This window comes from Myotis myotis, unplaced genomic scaffold, assembly GCF_014108235.1.
Source record: "Myotis myotis isolate mMyoMyo1 unplaced genomic scaffold, mMyoMyo1.p scaffold_m19_p_12, whole genome shotgun sequence".
Taxonomy (NCBI): domain Eukaryota; kingdom Metazoa; phylum Chordata; class Mammalia; order Chiroptera; family Vespertilionidae; genus Myotis; species Myotis myotis.
The window spans coordinates 55,705,814-55,722,641 of record NW_023416316.1 but is presented as its reverse complement, the minus strand read 5'-3'; the positions used below and the strand labels follow the sequence as shown (position 1 = coordinate 55,722,641).

The 16,828-nt window shown below is 40.2% G+C and overlaps 1 protein-coding gene across 1 annotated transcript in view; it reads left to right on the top strand.

The window, feature by feature from the left end:
- Positions 1-545: 545 nt before the first annotated feature.
- FREM1 (FRAS1 related extracellular matrix 1) overlaps positions 546-16,828 on the top strand; it is a 120,886-nt gene continuing 104,603 nt past the window's right edge. The window contains exons 1-5 of the mRNA XM_036331189.1: positions 546-1,025; positions 5,380-5,474; positions 6,695-6,996; positions 8,587-8,783; positions 14,468-14,791. Of these exons, the coding sequence (XP_036187082.1) occupies positions 795-1,025; positions 5,380-5,474; positions 6,695-6,996; positions 8,587-8,783; positions 14,468-14,791 (1,149 nt within the window). The 5' untranslated portion in view covers positions 546-794. The remainder of the gene's footprint in view (positions 1,026-5,379; positions 5,475-6,694; positions 6,997-8,586; positions 8,784-14,467; positions 14,792-16,828) is intronic.

Below are 16,828 nucleotides of genomic sequence, written 5' to 3'. Positions count from 1 at the left end.
ATTGATTATGCTCAGAAATTTATTGCAATCATTTAAATGTAAAGTTTGTCTATGGGTATAATAAACTATCCAGAGTTCACCTAATCATACCTCAAATTTAAGGATATATTTTATTTTTGAGATTTAATCATGTTTTCAAACAGTGTACAAATAATGCTATCAGCTCTCTTTCACATGTTAGTTTATAATCCTCATTTAACAAATGAGGAAGCAGAAGCAAAGAGTTCAACAACTCTCTCTGAACACAGGGGACCACACGCTGCCCTTGGGCAGCGGGCTGGCTGGCTCCTGTTGGACCACACAGCTGACATCTCAACTGGGGCAGGTTGAGTCCGGAAGCAGGAGTTACAAGCAGTGTAATGAAATGACTGCGTTGCCTTTCAGATGGACCTGGAGGTCAAGCCAGTTTATTTGTTTTTAATTTAACTAAAATGATAGGCTGGTTGAAAGATTGCTTTGTTGGTCGGGATCTTTTGAATAGCCACACAAACCTTTTGGTCTCTCTCTTACTTTCCTCCAACCCCTATTCCCATTTGCAGGATTAGAAAAGCACATTAATCTTGCCAGCGTTGTCAGGAGTGATCAGCGAGTTTTATTAAAAGCGTTGGGATTGCCTGAAAGGCCTCCTTGTCTGAGTTTTCAATGAAAGAAGCATGCTAAGAACTTGGGGCACTTTGTCGGGACCCCTTGCCCTGCCCCTTGGACTATGAGCTGACATCCCCGGAAGAAGCACAGAAGCCCTCCTTTGTTGAAGGGATTTCACCGGTGGGCGGAAGCGAGCTGGCCTTGTCGGCATGAGCTCCGTGAGCTGGGCTGGGCTGACCGCCCTGCTGCTGCTGCGCCTGGGCTGGGCCAGCCCCACCTTCATCAGCGTGAACCGTGGGGTCAGAGTGATGAAGGGCAGCTCTGCCTTCCTGTCAGGAGATGACCTGAAGTTTGCCATCCCCAAAGAGAAAGATGCTTGCAAAGTGGAAGTTGTGATGAATGAGCCAGTAACCCAGAGGGTTGGGAAACTCACGCCACAGGTAGGTCATGCCTGAGATTTTCTCTTCAGTAGTGTGTATGAATATGAGTCTGGGAGTGTGTGTGTGGGGAGAGAACACAACACAGAGACAGCCTTTCCAAGAGTTGGAGTAGGCAGTCTCTTGTGTGGTGAGATATGGTCAATCTTTATGGGTTATCCCTGCCCCAAATGATCTCACCCATTGCTTGTCAGGGCACCTGTGGGTAAGGTATCAGGATTTCAAGGCATTTTTAGGACACACCTGTGGCCGCAGAATAGCAAAGTAAAACAGGAGGGCATTTTCCTTTGTTAACATCACTTGACTATTCCCTTGAGTAAGGGAAGAGACGTGGGAAAGAGGTGAAGATAATTCTTTTTAAATATTCTCTGTTCTTCAAAAATGTCTGCATAAAAAATTTTCCTTTACTCAAAACCTAGGAGATCTTGTCATTTAAGGGAATTTTATGCCCAATCCTTTTCTAGGGTGAATAATTGCCTTCTAATTCATTGGGTTTAAAAAATCTATATGATTATACATTGTATTTGCGGAAAGTTGGAGTTTACTTGCATACACAATAGAAATATTGCTTCCGGTTTTATTACTTGTTTCTACTGTGGCTTAATTATCCTCCCAATGTAAACAATTTTGAGAATATTCACCATTTGGCTGCTGCTTCTGGAAAAATATACCATTTCCATTTGCTGAACTGTGAACACTAATTTTCTTCTTCATTTGAGTAAAGAACATATTCCTTCCATAAAGTTCAAACGTGCTAATGGAAGTTGTAGAGGTGGACTGTAGAGACTTAGCTAGATGGTGGCTCAAATTGACATCTCTAGACAGTTTATTTTTGACACTTAAAGTTATGGTCCAGTTCTGAAGCACCTCAGAATTCTGTGGAGGGCTCTCATGTTGGGAGTATTCCTGATGTGATAGTAAACAAATATTTCCCTCCAGTTTCCCACAAGATTTGCTTTTGTCAGTTAAAGAGCTTCAGGTGAGTGTCTAAAAAATGTTAGCATAGAGTAATGGCCCCAGGCCCTAAGTGTTTGATAATTGCAGTATCTTCTCACCTTTTCTCAATACACCTGCACTCTGAAAATGTGTTGGATTGACACCTATCACTCAAGGAGAAAGGCGAGACCCAGATGGGCAGGAGACATAAATAAGCTCAGCTGCAAGCAATGGAGACCCAACTACAGGGACAGTGGTCATACAAAAACACCTTTGGAGCTTTGGGAGCAGTAAGATAGGATCCTAATCCTTGGGGACTGAGGTCCCTGGATGGATATGTGTAAGTGCTTTATAAAGACTGATGAACTAATAATTTGATACCCCTTCCAATCAATATATTTTAAAAACATCCAACATTTATTTCAAAGTGAGGATGAATATTTTGTGGGGGAAGAAGAGAAGAAAAATTCCTCCTAGTAGCATGCTGGGGCAACCTTTGGTCTAGCAGTAGTAAGCTCTGGCCCCAAGCATGCATCCCCCACTGAGCAAAACAAAAGCCCTGTTCTTCACCAGATTCTCTCTCCTTAGAAAGCACTTTGGGGAGGAGGTGCTGTTACTTAAGTTAGCCTATGAGGGGTATCTTCTTCCCATCCCAAAGAGCCTGTCACTTCTAAATATATATAGCTCTTTTTCTGAGAGTAATGGACTTGTCTTTATTGTATATTTTCAATGATGTTTCAGTGATCCTCACCACTTGACTGGCTGTGAGGCGCTGGAGAGCAAAAAGGAATCTAAGTGACCAAAACTAGTTTTTTAAAAAAGTTATTTGGTCACAAGGATGAAGGGTTGTAATAAATCTCCAAGTTATCTTCATCTCAAACTTTCCCTGGTTTTAAGGCAAAATTCCATATAGAAACACAGTTTGGATCAGAAACAACAACGTGCCTGGCTGACTTAGGAAAGCCCTAACTGCTGGGAAAGGGAGTGAGCCAAGACTGTCCCCATATGATCCCTTAGGATGCTGTGCTCATTAAAAAGACAACACACACACAAAAACAAAACAACAAACAAGTCCTGAATGTTCAGCGACTGTATTTCCAGAGGCAAATTTGACATCTCAGATAGATTTCTATCATAGAAAGTAGATGTGTGATTTACACCTTCTAAAATTTATCCTATTAGAAGGGAATCCATTAAAATGTGAAGTTTCATCACCTTTTTGGGGTCCAATATTAGAACTTTATACCATAAAGAAATCTAGATATCCAGAAAGCTTTGTTTCTCAAACTGCCAGGTCATCTTCCTATTTTTATTGTAATTTTAACAAAAGACAAGATTGCCAAGGAAAGTCCACTTTTTAAAAAAGTGTGCTTGTTTTTAATGCAGGTTGATTTATCTTGCACCAGGGATTTATTTCTTAGGGAGTTTTTGAAATAAAGCAAAGCCAAGTACACACACACACACACACACACACACACACACACACAGCCTACACATTATTCTTTAATAGATCTTAGTAGGATGTTGAAAGCAAGGCTTATGTGAACCCATTTCTAGCAAGATGACTGTATTAGTAACACCCTGCTGGGTAATGAACAGTTTTATTTGATTTGCACAGGAAATGTTTTTGTTTAACATCTGTTCAATTAGTGTTTTCATTTCATTACTGAAGTTTGTCTTAGGACCAACAGGTTCATTTTCCTATTGGATATTTGGAAAGGGATTTCAACTGGTAAACACCAGTATCTTCTGTTTAGACAACCCTCCTGATATAGTCAATTAGATAAGGTCGATGGCTGTGTGTGTTTTTTTCATGTTTTAGGGCAAGACTTCCTCACACACAGCACTTCTCACACCTGTCCCAAAGCAAAAAAGGCCCCGGGTAGAAAAACACCCAGGTTTGGTGCTGAGCTTGCTCTTTTGAGTAAGAAGTACAGCAGTAAGAAAACACCTCTAGTTTGAACCAGTTTACTGTCATTAAAGTGAGTAATGAGTTAGGAATGTGTGACAATTTAATTATAAATTGTAATTGAAAAGCAGTTGAAGTGGAAAAAAACAAAGCTCGACAGTAATTAGAAAAGGATTTAGCTCTTTTTTGTTTTAGTTAGTAAATTTATGGACAATTATGGTTGTCGCCTTTTATAAAAGGAAAACATATTACGAAACATAAAACAGATGTTTCTTTTAACAAAACAGATTGTCTCTTTATTACCCTGACTATTTGTCAATGATATGGGAAAGGTCTTTCCTTTATTCCTTCTTTGTTGTAAATTAAAAAGAGGAACCAATGATGTCTGTGGGAAAAGATCATTTGTATTAGTGGTAAAGTCTTCTCAGAGAGGATTATGTTGTCTGTAAATGTTTGAAGCTATAACGAGGTACAGGCTAAACATTGTGAACTCAACAGTGATGATGTGTGAATACCTCAAGGGAACAGTAAGTCCTCACTTAACATCATCAATAAGTTCTGCGACTTTAAACTAAACGACGTGTAACAAAACCAATTTTACCATAGGCTAATTGATATAAACAAGAGTTAAGGTCCTACTGCATCTCATCAACGTTATAACAAAATGACGTTGCAAGAAACAACATTATCTGAGGACCTGCTGTATTTCTTAGTACTCTACCAAGTCAGAGTGGGCAGAATGAGGGTCATAGTGTAGGTGGAAGAGAAAATACATCTTTTAAAAACTAGAGTTCCCAGTTCTGAATGAGGTGATCCAGTTAATTATAATTTTATTTGAATAGAAGTAATTGCCTTTAGGTTGCTATTTGTCTTACCAGCCATTTCCGTTATTACATAAAGAATAAAAGCAGTCTCTCAAAAGTAGATGAGAAACAACTGTGGGCCAGGTTTGGCTCTGACAAACAACGTTAGTGTCCACAGTTAGTACCTTTGTTTTTTTTATATAAAAATGCTATTTGGAAAGGAAGAAATAAAAGAAGAAAAATATATATACAGAACTCATCCAGTATATTCACAGGTTGGGTAATGCATGCCTTTTCATGCATACACATGTAGACCTCCCTTAACCAGTTGCTATGAACTATGAACTCCTGAGGAGTGTGGGTAAATAACATTTTGATTTATGGAACCATATTTCAAGTGCACTGTAGACTATAAAAAGATAATTATTTAGAGAGATCAAGCCACTCCTTAATTTATCTGCTCAAACTACTTGATTTGATTTTCATAATTTAGATATTCTCAAAAGAAGACAAAACTGTATAAGTGGAATGATGAGTGGGCATGGGGGCTGGTATAGGTGGTGGTGATTAAAACACACACACACACACACACACACACACCAAAACAAAGTAAGATGTTAATAAACCATAATTTCTCCAAGCAGTACTCCACTCACTGCTGGAAAAATTAACTCTTGTACCAATTTTCTCATTTCTTTATGTGAACTAGGTCTTTGACTGCCATTTCCTTCCCAATGAAGTAAAGTATATTCACAACGGGTGCCCAATTCTTGATGAAGACACAGTGAAGCTTAGACTTTACAGGTGAGCATCACAGGATCCTTGTGCATTCTTTGCCAGATAATTATTCTGTGCACTTCTTTTTCTGTGGATAGGTATTACTGTGGGGGAGTTACTAGATTCCAAACAAGAAAGCAATCAGTAAGACCTGAATGGGTGAGGTGAGAATTGCAGCCAATGTTCAGTGTTCTTTATTTGTATCATCTTTCTTGGGGCTTTTCTGGGCAAATGATTAGCCCTGTCCCGTTTCCCATTAGAATTCTTGTATAGGTATCTCTGCTTAGATCCAACTATCCCCTTATAATAGGAAATGGAAATTATAAACTATAAATTCTTAATGAGAATTTGGAGGAATATATGTCCCAAAATTCAGTAAAATTATTCTTTTTGATGAGCAGCTGCTTAGTTATAAGTTTATCATCTGTTTTAAAATGTATTAGATAATATCACTCAGCCATAAAAAAGAACGAACTCTTGCCATCTACAACAACATGGAAGGACCGAGAGAGTACTGTGCTGAGTGAAATAAGTCAGACAGAGGAAGACAAATGCCATATGATTTAACTTATATGTGGGATCTAAAAAACCAAAACAAATGAATAAGCAGAGCAGAAACAGACTCACAGATACAGAGAACATTTTGATGGTTGCCAGATGGGAGGGGGCTGGGGAGATGGGTGAAGTAGGTGAAGGGATTAAGAAGTACAAACTGGCCCTAGCCGGTTTGGATCAGTGGATGCAGTGTCAGCCTGCGGTCTTGAGGGTCCCGGGGTCGATTCCGGCCAAGGGCATGTACCTTGGTTGCTGGCACATACCCAGTGGGGAGTATGCAGGATTCAGCTGATTGATGTTTCTCTCTCATCGATGTTTCTAACTCTCTATCTCTCTCCCTTTCTCTCTGTAAAAAGTCAATAAAATACACTTAAAAAAAAAGAAGAAGTACAAACTGGTAGTTACAGAATAGTCACAGGGGTGTAAAATACAGCATAGGGAATATAGTCAATTATATTGTAATAACTGTATGGTGTCAGGTGGGTAATATATTTATTGAGGTCATCACTTCATAACTTATATGAAGGTCTAATCACTCTGTTGTATGCCTGAAATGAACATAATATTGTATGGCAACTGTAATTGAAACATAAAAATTATTTTAAAAAATAAAATAAAAGGGGATGTTGGGGATGGAAAAAAAAAGTACCTGAGCACCAATAAATGCTGCCTTTGCTTTGTTTTCCCCACAGATTTACTGAGACAGACACTTTCACAGAAACCTTTATCCTGCGTGTCTATCTCCTGGAACCAGACTGTAACATCATCCGTATGAGTAACAATGTCCTAGAGGTGTCTGAATTCTATGGCCTGTCCCGAGCCATTGATAAGAACCTGCTTAGATTTGATTATGATAGGACGCCCAGCCTGGAGTGTACGGTCCGGCTGGACCCTGTGGGCACTCGGCTGCCAGCCCACGGCCAGGTGGTTATGGTGGAGCCTGGGCCAGAAGAACCCCGTGGAGATCAGCCACACAGTTTTTTCCCTAAGTCTCGTACGAAATGTTTTAATAATTATCTGAGGGTTACTAAAACTGACAACAATATCTGTAAATGGTCATCTTCCACTATGAGAGAGTTTGGCTCAGTATAATGTGTAGCTGGTTGAAAAAAATGTAGGGCAGTGGTTAAGAGTAGGGGCTTTGGAGTGAAAGAGATCTGAGTTTGAAAACTGCCTTTGCTATTTATTTCCTGTGTGATTTTACTTAACCTGTACAGCCTCTATGAAATGGGAAAGGATAATAGCTGCTCCATAGGGTTGTATAAGGATGGAGTAAATGAGCACTCAGTACTTCACACAGTATGGCTCAAGAATTATCAGCTGTTATTCACAGCAGCAATGACAGTGGTAGTAAGAATAATTGGTGTATTCATTAAGTATTATTAGGTTACTAGAGGCCCGGTGCACAACATTCGTGCACTTGGGGGAAGCAGCCCCTCAGCCTGGCCTGTGCCCTCTCGCAGTCTGGGAGCCCTTGGGGGATGTCTGACTGACAGCGGGCCTAAGCCATCAGTCGGACATCCTTAGAGCTTGCCAGTTGTGAGCCCGGCTCAGGGCTTCTGGCTGAGCAGAGCTCCCCCTGTGTGAGTGCACTGACCACCCGGCGGCAGCTCCTGCATTGAGTGTCTGCCCCCTGGTGGTCCGTGCACATCATAGCGACTGGTCATTCCTCTATTAGGTTGATTTGCCTATTAGCCTTTTATTATATAGGATGAGCAGGTAGAGCTGGTGGGTAGCAGCCATGGTTTAAATCAGGAAAAGTTAATAGATCATTTTCTTCTGTTATTCATTTAATCAAGATATTTTGGACAACTCTTATATGGCTAATAGTGCTCTAGGCATTATGGGAAGACCAAGAAATATAAGGGGTAATCATAGTCATAGCAACACCTTGAATCTGGACAGCAGTTTAAGGCTAAAGACATGTTTACACATGTCATTGCATTCAATCTTCTGGTTAAGAAATAGAATACCCATTTTGTACTTTAAAGAAATATATAGAAGGCCACTCAAAAAATGACAGGAAGACTGTCATCGAGATGATTATGGTTTTCAGTGGGAGAGAGCAGGTTGGTTCAGTTGGCCAGAGAATGTTTAAGGGGGAATTCACTAAAAGACTAAGTGGAGCTGGAAAGGTATGCAGGGACTCCAGTGTGTGATAAGCACAACGGGGAGAGAATGTCAGTGTGTAGATCAGCCTAATAGAGGTTGTGTGATGGATCCATGGAAGTGGGTGCTGTGAAGGGAGACGGTGGCTGGACCTGGGAAGGCTTACAGTGAGTCGCTGGCTTGTTTATCAGAGATGTTCAAGCATCAGAAAATGCATTTTATTATTTTTTTCTCTCAGTGTAACTTCTGGTGGGCAAGGATCTCATGAGACAACTGGTCAACTATTCTTTTTAGTGAAGGAAATTACAGGCTTTAAGAATAATAACAACCCACTCAGTGAATGATTGGAGGGTACACATGAGCATTCTTGGGGGCACTGAGAGGGAATAAATATCCCCAGGAGAGAGGATTGGCTTTTAAATTTTACATTCACATTGTTCAAATGACTATCTTAATTCAGTGTTATACATTCCAGAGCTGGGAACAGAACTCAGGTGTCCAGGGGGAAGCTGTGCCCTGGGACTGAAGAAAATAGGAAGTCTCACGGTGAGCTGTGAGGAGTTCCTGCTGATGGGGCTTCGCTATCAACATAAGGACCCTCCTTCTCCCAACATTGATTATATCTCCATCCGACTGGACCTCACAGACAGCAGGAGTAAGATCGTATACAAGGTAGAGTTTGGGTTATGTGTCTGTGTCCCCAGCTGATCCATGGGGGTGTTCATGTTGGTTCCCATATCAGGGAGAGTTCCTGGGCCTTGTGGGTGGAACTGCTAAGTGACTCATTAGAACTGTAGGCTTGTTTATTCTGTTAGTAAGTGTTTGAAACAGAGGCTTTTGGATATAACATCAGTATAAACAGCTGGGGTGACGGTGTACCAGCTAAACAGCTTGGCTGTTTTCTATCTCTGGACTGGAACCAGTTTCATGCTTCCCTTCTTCCCCTCTCCCCCCTTCCATGTCTTCAGCTTGTCATTTGACCTTTTGTAACACCTCTTGGATGCCTCACTTCCCCCTTCTTTATTAGAACCACTTTTCAGCTGTTAGAGAAAATCAGGGTCCACATACCCCCTCTGTGAGGCCACAGGAAACTGGGAGGGAGGGGACCTCAGCCCCTCTGTTATGGATTTAGCAGATTACATCCTTTTCACTCTTTCGGATTTTGAGGTGGAGGACTGGATCATCAAGGAGACAGGCCTCCAACAGCCTCCCCCATCTTCCAATTTCTTTTAAACTCTCCTGCCCTTTCCTCCTCTTGTTCTCTTCACATTGAAATGATGACATAAAGTGGAATCAACTCATCTGAAATATTTAACATGCTACTCTACCGCGTCATGTACTCTATGATTTATTTCTTTGGGTAGTTGAGGAGACTGTGTACCATCTGAAACAGTTTGGATTTTTGCTGATATTCAATGGTCCAAGATTATATTGGTGAAAGACCGTCATTGCTCACAGTATGATTTCTCCCTAGGATTTCTCCTGTGATCCAAACATTGAACATTATTATCCCTCAGGAATTGATAAGACATGATATAATAAGGAAATGGTAAAATAGGATCAGAAAATTTTAGAATTGAGATTTGGGAAAAACTTTGAGGTAGATTTGAGTCTAACATTTAATAGTTAAGATCATGATGCTGGGCACAGATGGTTTGGGTTCAAAGGTCTAGCTGTGTGACTTTGAACTTTATGCTTTATTTCTTTAATCTTAAAATGGGGGTAATAATACCTACTTTTTAGAATAATTGAGAGAATTAAATGATGTAATACTTATAAAGCACTTGGCACAAACCCTGGCACATAGTAAGCACCACACAAAAGCCAGTTAAAAAGTCACCCAGTAAAAAAAACCTGGTCATCAGCCAGGTTTGAAGTAACTGGTTTAGCCCATCTTATTGTATAGTTGTGGCCAGAGGAATTGTATACCTTGCCCAAACATACACGGCTCATTTATGGCTGAACCAAGACTAAACTCTAGGTCTCCTAACTACTAGGGGATGTCTTCTGCTTGTTTTGATGTTTTGATGTGAACCTCTTTACTTTTAATGCTTTCTTAGCTCCATAAAAAAAAAACAGTAGATCCCTTTTTTTTTTTTACTTGATTGATTTTTCTTCTTTTTTCTTTCTATACTGAGTTAGAGCTTTATTTATATTTTCAGATCAGTTTTATTGGGAGTTGACCCCTTTAAAGCACCTTCTTAGTTTATTTAGAATTAACCTATTCCATAGTCAATTTGGCATGTCATACAACAGATTATCTTATGAATATAAAGTTAATATGCTCACTGCAAAGAGTATTTAAAAAACAACAACACTGAAAGCAAAATAAGAAGTAAAACTACCTATATTTCTACCATTTTTAGATACACACACACACACACACACACACACACACATACACACACGGCGGGGAGGCATGCACACCAAAGTTAGTTTTGTTTTATGGAGTTAAATTTATGCTCTATTTAAAATTTTATATTTTTATGCTTGTGTAAGTCTATACTTATCAAATTATTTTACCGATAATTTTTTTCTAAAAATTTAAAGGTTTTCTTGTTTATCTTTGCCTCTTTAATCCACTTGCAATAAATTTTATTATATTTTGAAACACAGGAAGAGTTTTTTCCAAGTAGCCAAAATTTTCAACACTATTGTTGAATAATTAACCTGTTAACCTTGATTTTCAATGATTCTTTTAAGGTATAGAAAGATACTACTTCAAAGCTATCTCTTCTGTTCTTAGATTTGCCTATTTATTGCTTTGTCAATTCTGTGTTATTTTAAATATAATGGGTTTATAATACACTTTAATATTTTACAGGCGGGTTCTTCCTCATCACTCCTTTACAAAACTTTCTTATTCATTCTCACCTATTCTTAGTTCCAGATAAATAATTTAATCATTTATGTTAGTTTAAAAATAAGCCCCTATGTATTATTATCAGGATTCAGTTAAAACTACAAGTTATTTAGGGAAGAAATGGAACAGTAGAAGATTTACTGTATTTAGTCTTCTCACCCAGAAGTGAGGTGTCTTACTTCATCTAGGCAAATGTTCTTTGATATGTCTCTTTAAAGTTTGCAGTTTTCTTCATGCAAGTTGACCGCACTTATGAAAGCCAGTCCTAGGCAGTTTGTTTTTGTAAACTTATTGCGAATAGGCTCTCTTCCCTCCATTATATCTTCTAATTGGTTACTGATGAGAAGTAGGAAAGCGATTTTTTTTGGTATAATTTTCTTCTCTCTGGTTTTTTTTTTCTTTCTTGGATTCAATTATTCTAAGAACGTTTCAATTCTTTGGGCCTTTACAAACCATAATTATATCTTTTACTAATCATGATAATTTTATCTTTCCTTTTTCAGTAATTGTTCCTGTTATTTCTGGTCTCTTCTCCACTGAGTTGGCCAGAATAATATTAAATATAATGATGCTTATCAGAAGCCTTGTCTTGTATAAATTATCATATCAACTGCCCACTCTGGTTTTTTTTTGTTTTGTTTGTTTTAGTGCTTCTTGCCTTGGATTTATCTTTCTTTGAAATTGATATGGTCACTTTTGCTTTTTTATTTTCTTACATGATAACTTTGGGTCATCCTTTTACTTCTAACCTTTGTATATAATTTTATTTTAAATGCTTCTTGTGCAAGACACACATAATTGGATATTTAACTTCAAAATATTTGTCTTAAAGAAAGGAATATAAGCTATATTTTTGTAATTTTATATATATATATATATATATATATATATATATATATATATATATAAAGGTGTTTTTTTCCTTTTGTTTTTTGCATTGCTTATTAAAAACTGCCTTACAAGACAGGCTAAATTTTCTCTGGCTTTATCTGTACTTATTTGGAAATCCTTTATCCCACTTTGTGTTTTACCAGGATTAAATTCTAAATTTAAAAAAATTATTTAACCTATGTTTTTATATTTAAATTAAAAAAATAACAAGCTCACTGGCTCCTTCCTGTAGATGATAAGGCTTGATCCTAGTTATCCTTTTTCCTGGCCGTTACCTACCTCTCAGGCTTTGTTTATATAATCTGCAATTTTAATTCTAGCATATGATTGTTATATTTTATTGTTTCATACATAGTATTATTTCTTACATCTTCTATTTCAAGTAAGCTCTTTTGACATTTGTATTCATTTTCTTAACATGTTTAAATTAACATTTATTTAGACTTAACTCTAGGTTTAATTGGTCATATTGTTCAGCACCAGTCCTTTTATATGGTGATTTCTCCATTTTTGAATTTTCAAATGATGAATCTTCAGATAGATTTTTAAATGGCAAGTGAATACATTCTTTTGTCTTCATAAACCACACAGGAGGGGTGCTGATTGTCTTCCCTGTTTCTTGCAGGGCTCTCTTCTTTAGAGCGCATTGCTGGCTAGTTTCTGAACTTCCAGGCTGTGGGGCAGGTGGTTTGGTGGGAGTGTTGGAGAGAGAAGTCTTATTTGATCAGCTACTATGCTGACTTCGTGCTCTTTGAGTCTGGCAGATGTTTCAAGCTTCTCCTTTGTCTCTGGGGCAGTTTCATGGTTCATTGGGAGACACCCCTTAATGAAGGCCTCTTCCCCCTAGATCTCTCATCTCAGGAGGATGCATTTCTGGCCTGAGTGGGCACTTGAAATTCCTCCTGCAGCTCCTAGGATATGATGGCCACCTCCAGCTTCTTGCTGCGGGGATTCTTTGGCCTTTCAAGAATGCACCCTAACTGTCAGGGTCCAGGGTGGCCCCAGACCAACCCTCTGTCCTCCTTGGCTTGTATCTGGGAGCATTCTTGTATTATTTCCGGCCACACACAAGGACAGTAGGCTGAGCCCAGCACATCCACCATTATTCTCCTGTCTCTGGCCACGTAGCTTCCTCAGGTCTGAGCCCAGCATCAGCCCTCTGTGTGTCCCACCTGTAAAAGACACATCTGAAGGCTGGTCTCAAGGAAACTGCTCTTCTGACACCTGAGACAAGGGATGTAGGGTTGCCCCACCCTTCCTCTTTGTGTGGCTTTGGGTGTCAGGGGAGTGACTCCGCACAACACAGCACTCCTCTCTCTAACAAGCTCTCTTCCTCTTACCTCTCTCAGCCCTTTCATATTCTTACAGTGGGTAAGAGGGTTTGTTAAACTCCGCCACTGTACCTGTCTCACATTCACTTTGAAATCTGGTATTTTTCTTATTGGAAGTTCAATTGAGACAGAGATCCTCCCAGATTCCATTTTTAACTTTCTGTTATCTACAGAATAACACTCATTGTTCAATAGCCAGTGTTCAGCACTCTTAAACCAATTCGACTCTGATCATCGAGCCTGGTGCTCTCAACAGTGGGAAACATCACATCCTATGATAACCAGCAGCTCCTGTTAGGAGGACGCTTCTGCCCGTCGCACTTGCTGCTCCCTCAGGTCCCAAGATGCACATTCACGGTTCCTCTGGAGACCCCCCGCTTGAGGGCTCCTTCCTCACAGCTCTCTCATTTGAGGAGGGCGTGTTGCCAGCTTGAGTGGTCACTTGCAATTCCTATTATCTGCTTCTCACTTGGAGACCCAGGGATTTAACAGACTAGAAAACTGGTAACCATTTTTCAGTTGCATGAATATCAAGTGATAAGCTCATTTTCCCTCATTCTGCCCTTGCCTGATGTAAAGCTGCATGACAGGAAGTGAGGGGGCACTTCCTGTCATGTACTTGGGAGTCTAGCATTCCCATTTTACAGCTGGGGGAAGTGAGATTTGGGAGTTAAATAACGTGTCTAAAGTCATGCAGCTAGATTATAAGTGGTGGAGATAGAATAAAAGGCCAGTTCTTTCTGATGCGAAAGTGGGTGCAATTTTTCAACACTGGCTGTATATTATTCACCAGACAGCTTTAATAATGACAGTTTTTTACCCACCCAGGATGGCTCAGTATTTAAGCATCACCTATGAAGCAGGAGGTCACAATGCAATTCCTGGTCAGGGCATATACACGGGTGTCGGGCTCATTCCCCAGTCGGGGGCGTGCAGGAGGCAGTTGATCAATGATTCTCTCATCATTGATGTTTCTATCTCTCCCTTCTTCTCCCTTCCTCTCTGAAATCAATAAAAGTACATTGTAAAAAAAAAAAAAAGCCAGTTTTCTGGTTCCCTCCTCAGAGCAATTAAATTACAGGGAGAGGGAGCGTGGGCATCAGAATGTGTCAGAAGCTCCCCCGATGATTTACTGTACAGCCAGGTGTCAGATCACTGCCAGATACACCCTCCAGGTTGTGGTTGTATGTTAAATGTCACACTGCTCACCCTGTGTGTTCCAGCTTTATTCACATCATTTCCCCCTTCATATTTTCTTTCTCCTTCAAAAGTCAGAGAGTGCGTGGTTGCCCGTCTACATCAGAGCTGGCATTCCCAACCAGGTTCCGAGGGCAGCGTTCATGGCCATGTTTGTTCTGGAAGTGGATCAGTTCATCCTGACCTCTTTGACTACCTCAGTTCTGGACTGTGAAGAGGATGAGACCCCCAAAACCTTGCTGGTGTTCAACATTACTAAAGCCCCGCTGCGGGGCTTTGTGACTCACCTGTGGGATCACACCAGACCAGTCTCCTCATTCACCTGGAAAGATCTCAGGGACATGCAGATCGCCTATCAGCCGCCAAACAGCAGCCATTCCGAAAGGAGACATTACGAGGTAAGAAGGAAGGGAGACGACACTTTTAGCCTATTTGGTGGTCAGACTTACTTACAAAGCCACTTCCCTTAGCTTTCAGGTGAGTTTGTATATCCATTGCCCCAGAAGAGAAGCAATCACTGTCCATCTGGGTGCAAACTGGAATGCCCAGAGGAGCCAGGCTAGTGATGCAGATAAGCCAACCCTCCTGGAGGGACACTGTGGGGGACTGAGGAGCGAGCTGGTGCCTTTTGAAGCAGCTGCAGCTCAGCTCCAGCTGATCCAGAGGTGCCTACAGTTGCTCTGGCTCTTGTTTGTCAAGAAAAGTGGGGCGTCTATAATTTCTTTGTAAAAATGTTCCAGTTTTTAAAGATAGAAAACATATTTAAACATTTTAAATATATTGTGCCAGCTAGGAAATATTTCTAAGGGCCACATTTGGCCCAGGAACTCTGCTGCCCTCAACAGCCTTCCTGCATTACACAGACCATGGAAGTTAGAGATGAGTTTTGTTTATAATTTTTTAAAATAATTTTTTATTTTTATTTATTTTTATTTTTTTAAATTGTTTTATTGCTTAAAGTATTACAAAGGGTATTACATATGCCTCCTTTTTTTCCCCTTAAAATAATTTTTTAATTAATTTTAAATTCTTTTTTGTTTGCACAAGTGTTTTCCTGGGGTCCTTAATTTTGATTAATAACACTGACTTGGAGTAGGCGATCCCATAGTCTCATATGAGGACTAATTTCACTATCCAACACTTTCCATCAGGAAAGTCTTCTTTCCATTTAATCTAAATCTTTCCTGCTCCCACTTCAGCCTCTTGCCTCTTGCTTTGTATTCAAAGGGAGTAGAGAACAGCTGGTTACAGGCTTGCACGTAATAACCCTTCCCATACTTAAAAACCCACCAGCAAGCTGAAATTTAAATGAGCAGATTGATACAGACTTGAGTTCAGGTTTATTACGGAAAATGAGTGTCCCTGGGGTTACCACATTGCCCTTCATCTAATTTTAGCATTTGCAGCATTTAGTCCTAAGGGCAGACAAAAGACTTCAGACTGTAAGGGCTGCGTTTTGCCCTTTGCTTTGATTTCCTTCATGTCATAAAAGTAAGTGGCAGCTTTTGTTTCTTTCCTGTCCTTGCCTCTCATTCCTTCCATATTATGAAGTAATTTCTCATTAGTCACCGGCTTTACCTGCAGCTCATAAATAAAGCACTGCTCCTCTTCTGCTTCCTGTGTGCATTTTCTGGCATTGTGTCGTAGAACCTCAATGCAGCCTTCGTTCAAATCTGTGATATTTTTGTTAGAAGGTAGCTCACTTATCTCAGTGGGGACTACGCCCTGTTCCAATATTGTGGGCGGGAAGCCCTGCATCTCTGCAGAACTTTGCTCACTCCGCCACCTGGGGTGGGACTACTGAGGGCGGAGCCTTGGTCAGAGCCCCTGAGCCAGCTAACCTTCTCTGGGTGAAGGTCAGTCTACCTTCCAGTCATGTTCGCCTCTTTGGGAAGTTCAAACTCATTTTATTGGGTATTACACATATTTGAGAGGAGTTTCTTAGTGAGCACATAACATACAATTTCAAGTGGTTCAACGTAATATTTACATTACTCCTGCAAAAGTACTTCTTCCTCCTCAGTATAGTTTCATTTTCAGCCCGTTCCCTTGAAGCTGTTGCTTCTGTTATGTTGGAGTGGCTGACATGCTGCGGTCTGATCATTGCTCTTATCCTCTCAGATGGACCACACGTCCTTCCAAAGCAGGCAGTGTGTCTTCCATTCCTGCCTCATACCTCATCCTTCTCTGTCAACACCTGCTGAGACACATACATCTCACCTAATAAGGCTCAAACTTATATAGCCCCACTTAGTAGTTATGGATTTCACAGGAGCAAGTTAAATCTGGATATTTAACAGTATGGCTATAGATGTTGCTAGATCCGGGTCTCAACAGCAGCGGCAGTGACATTTGGACTAGGTAACTCTTTGTCATGGGGGCTGTCCTGTGCATGGAAGGATGTTAGCAGCACACCTCCTCCCTCTCTCCACTAG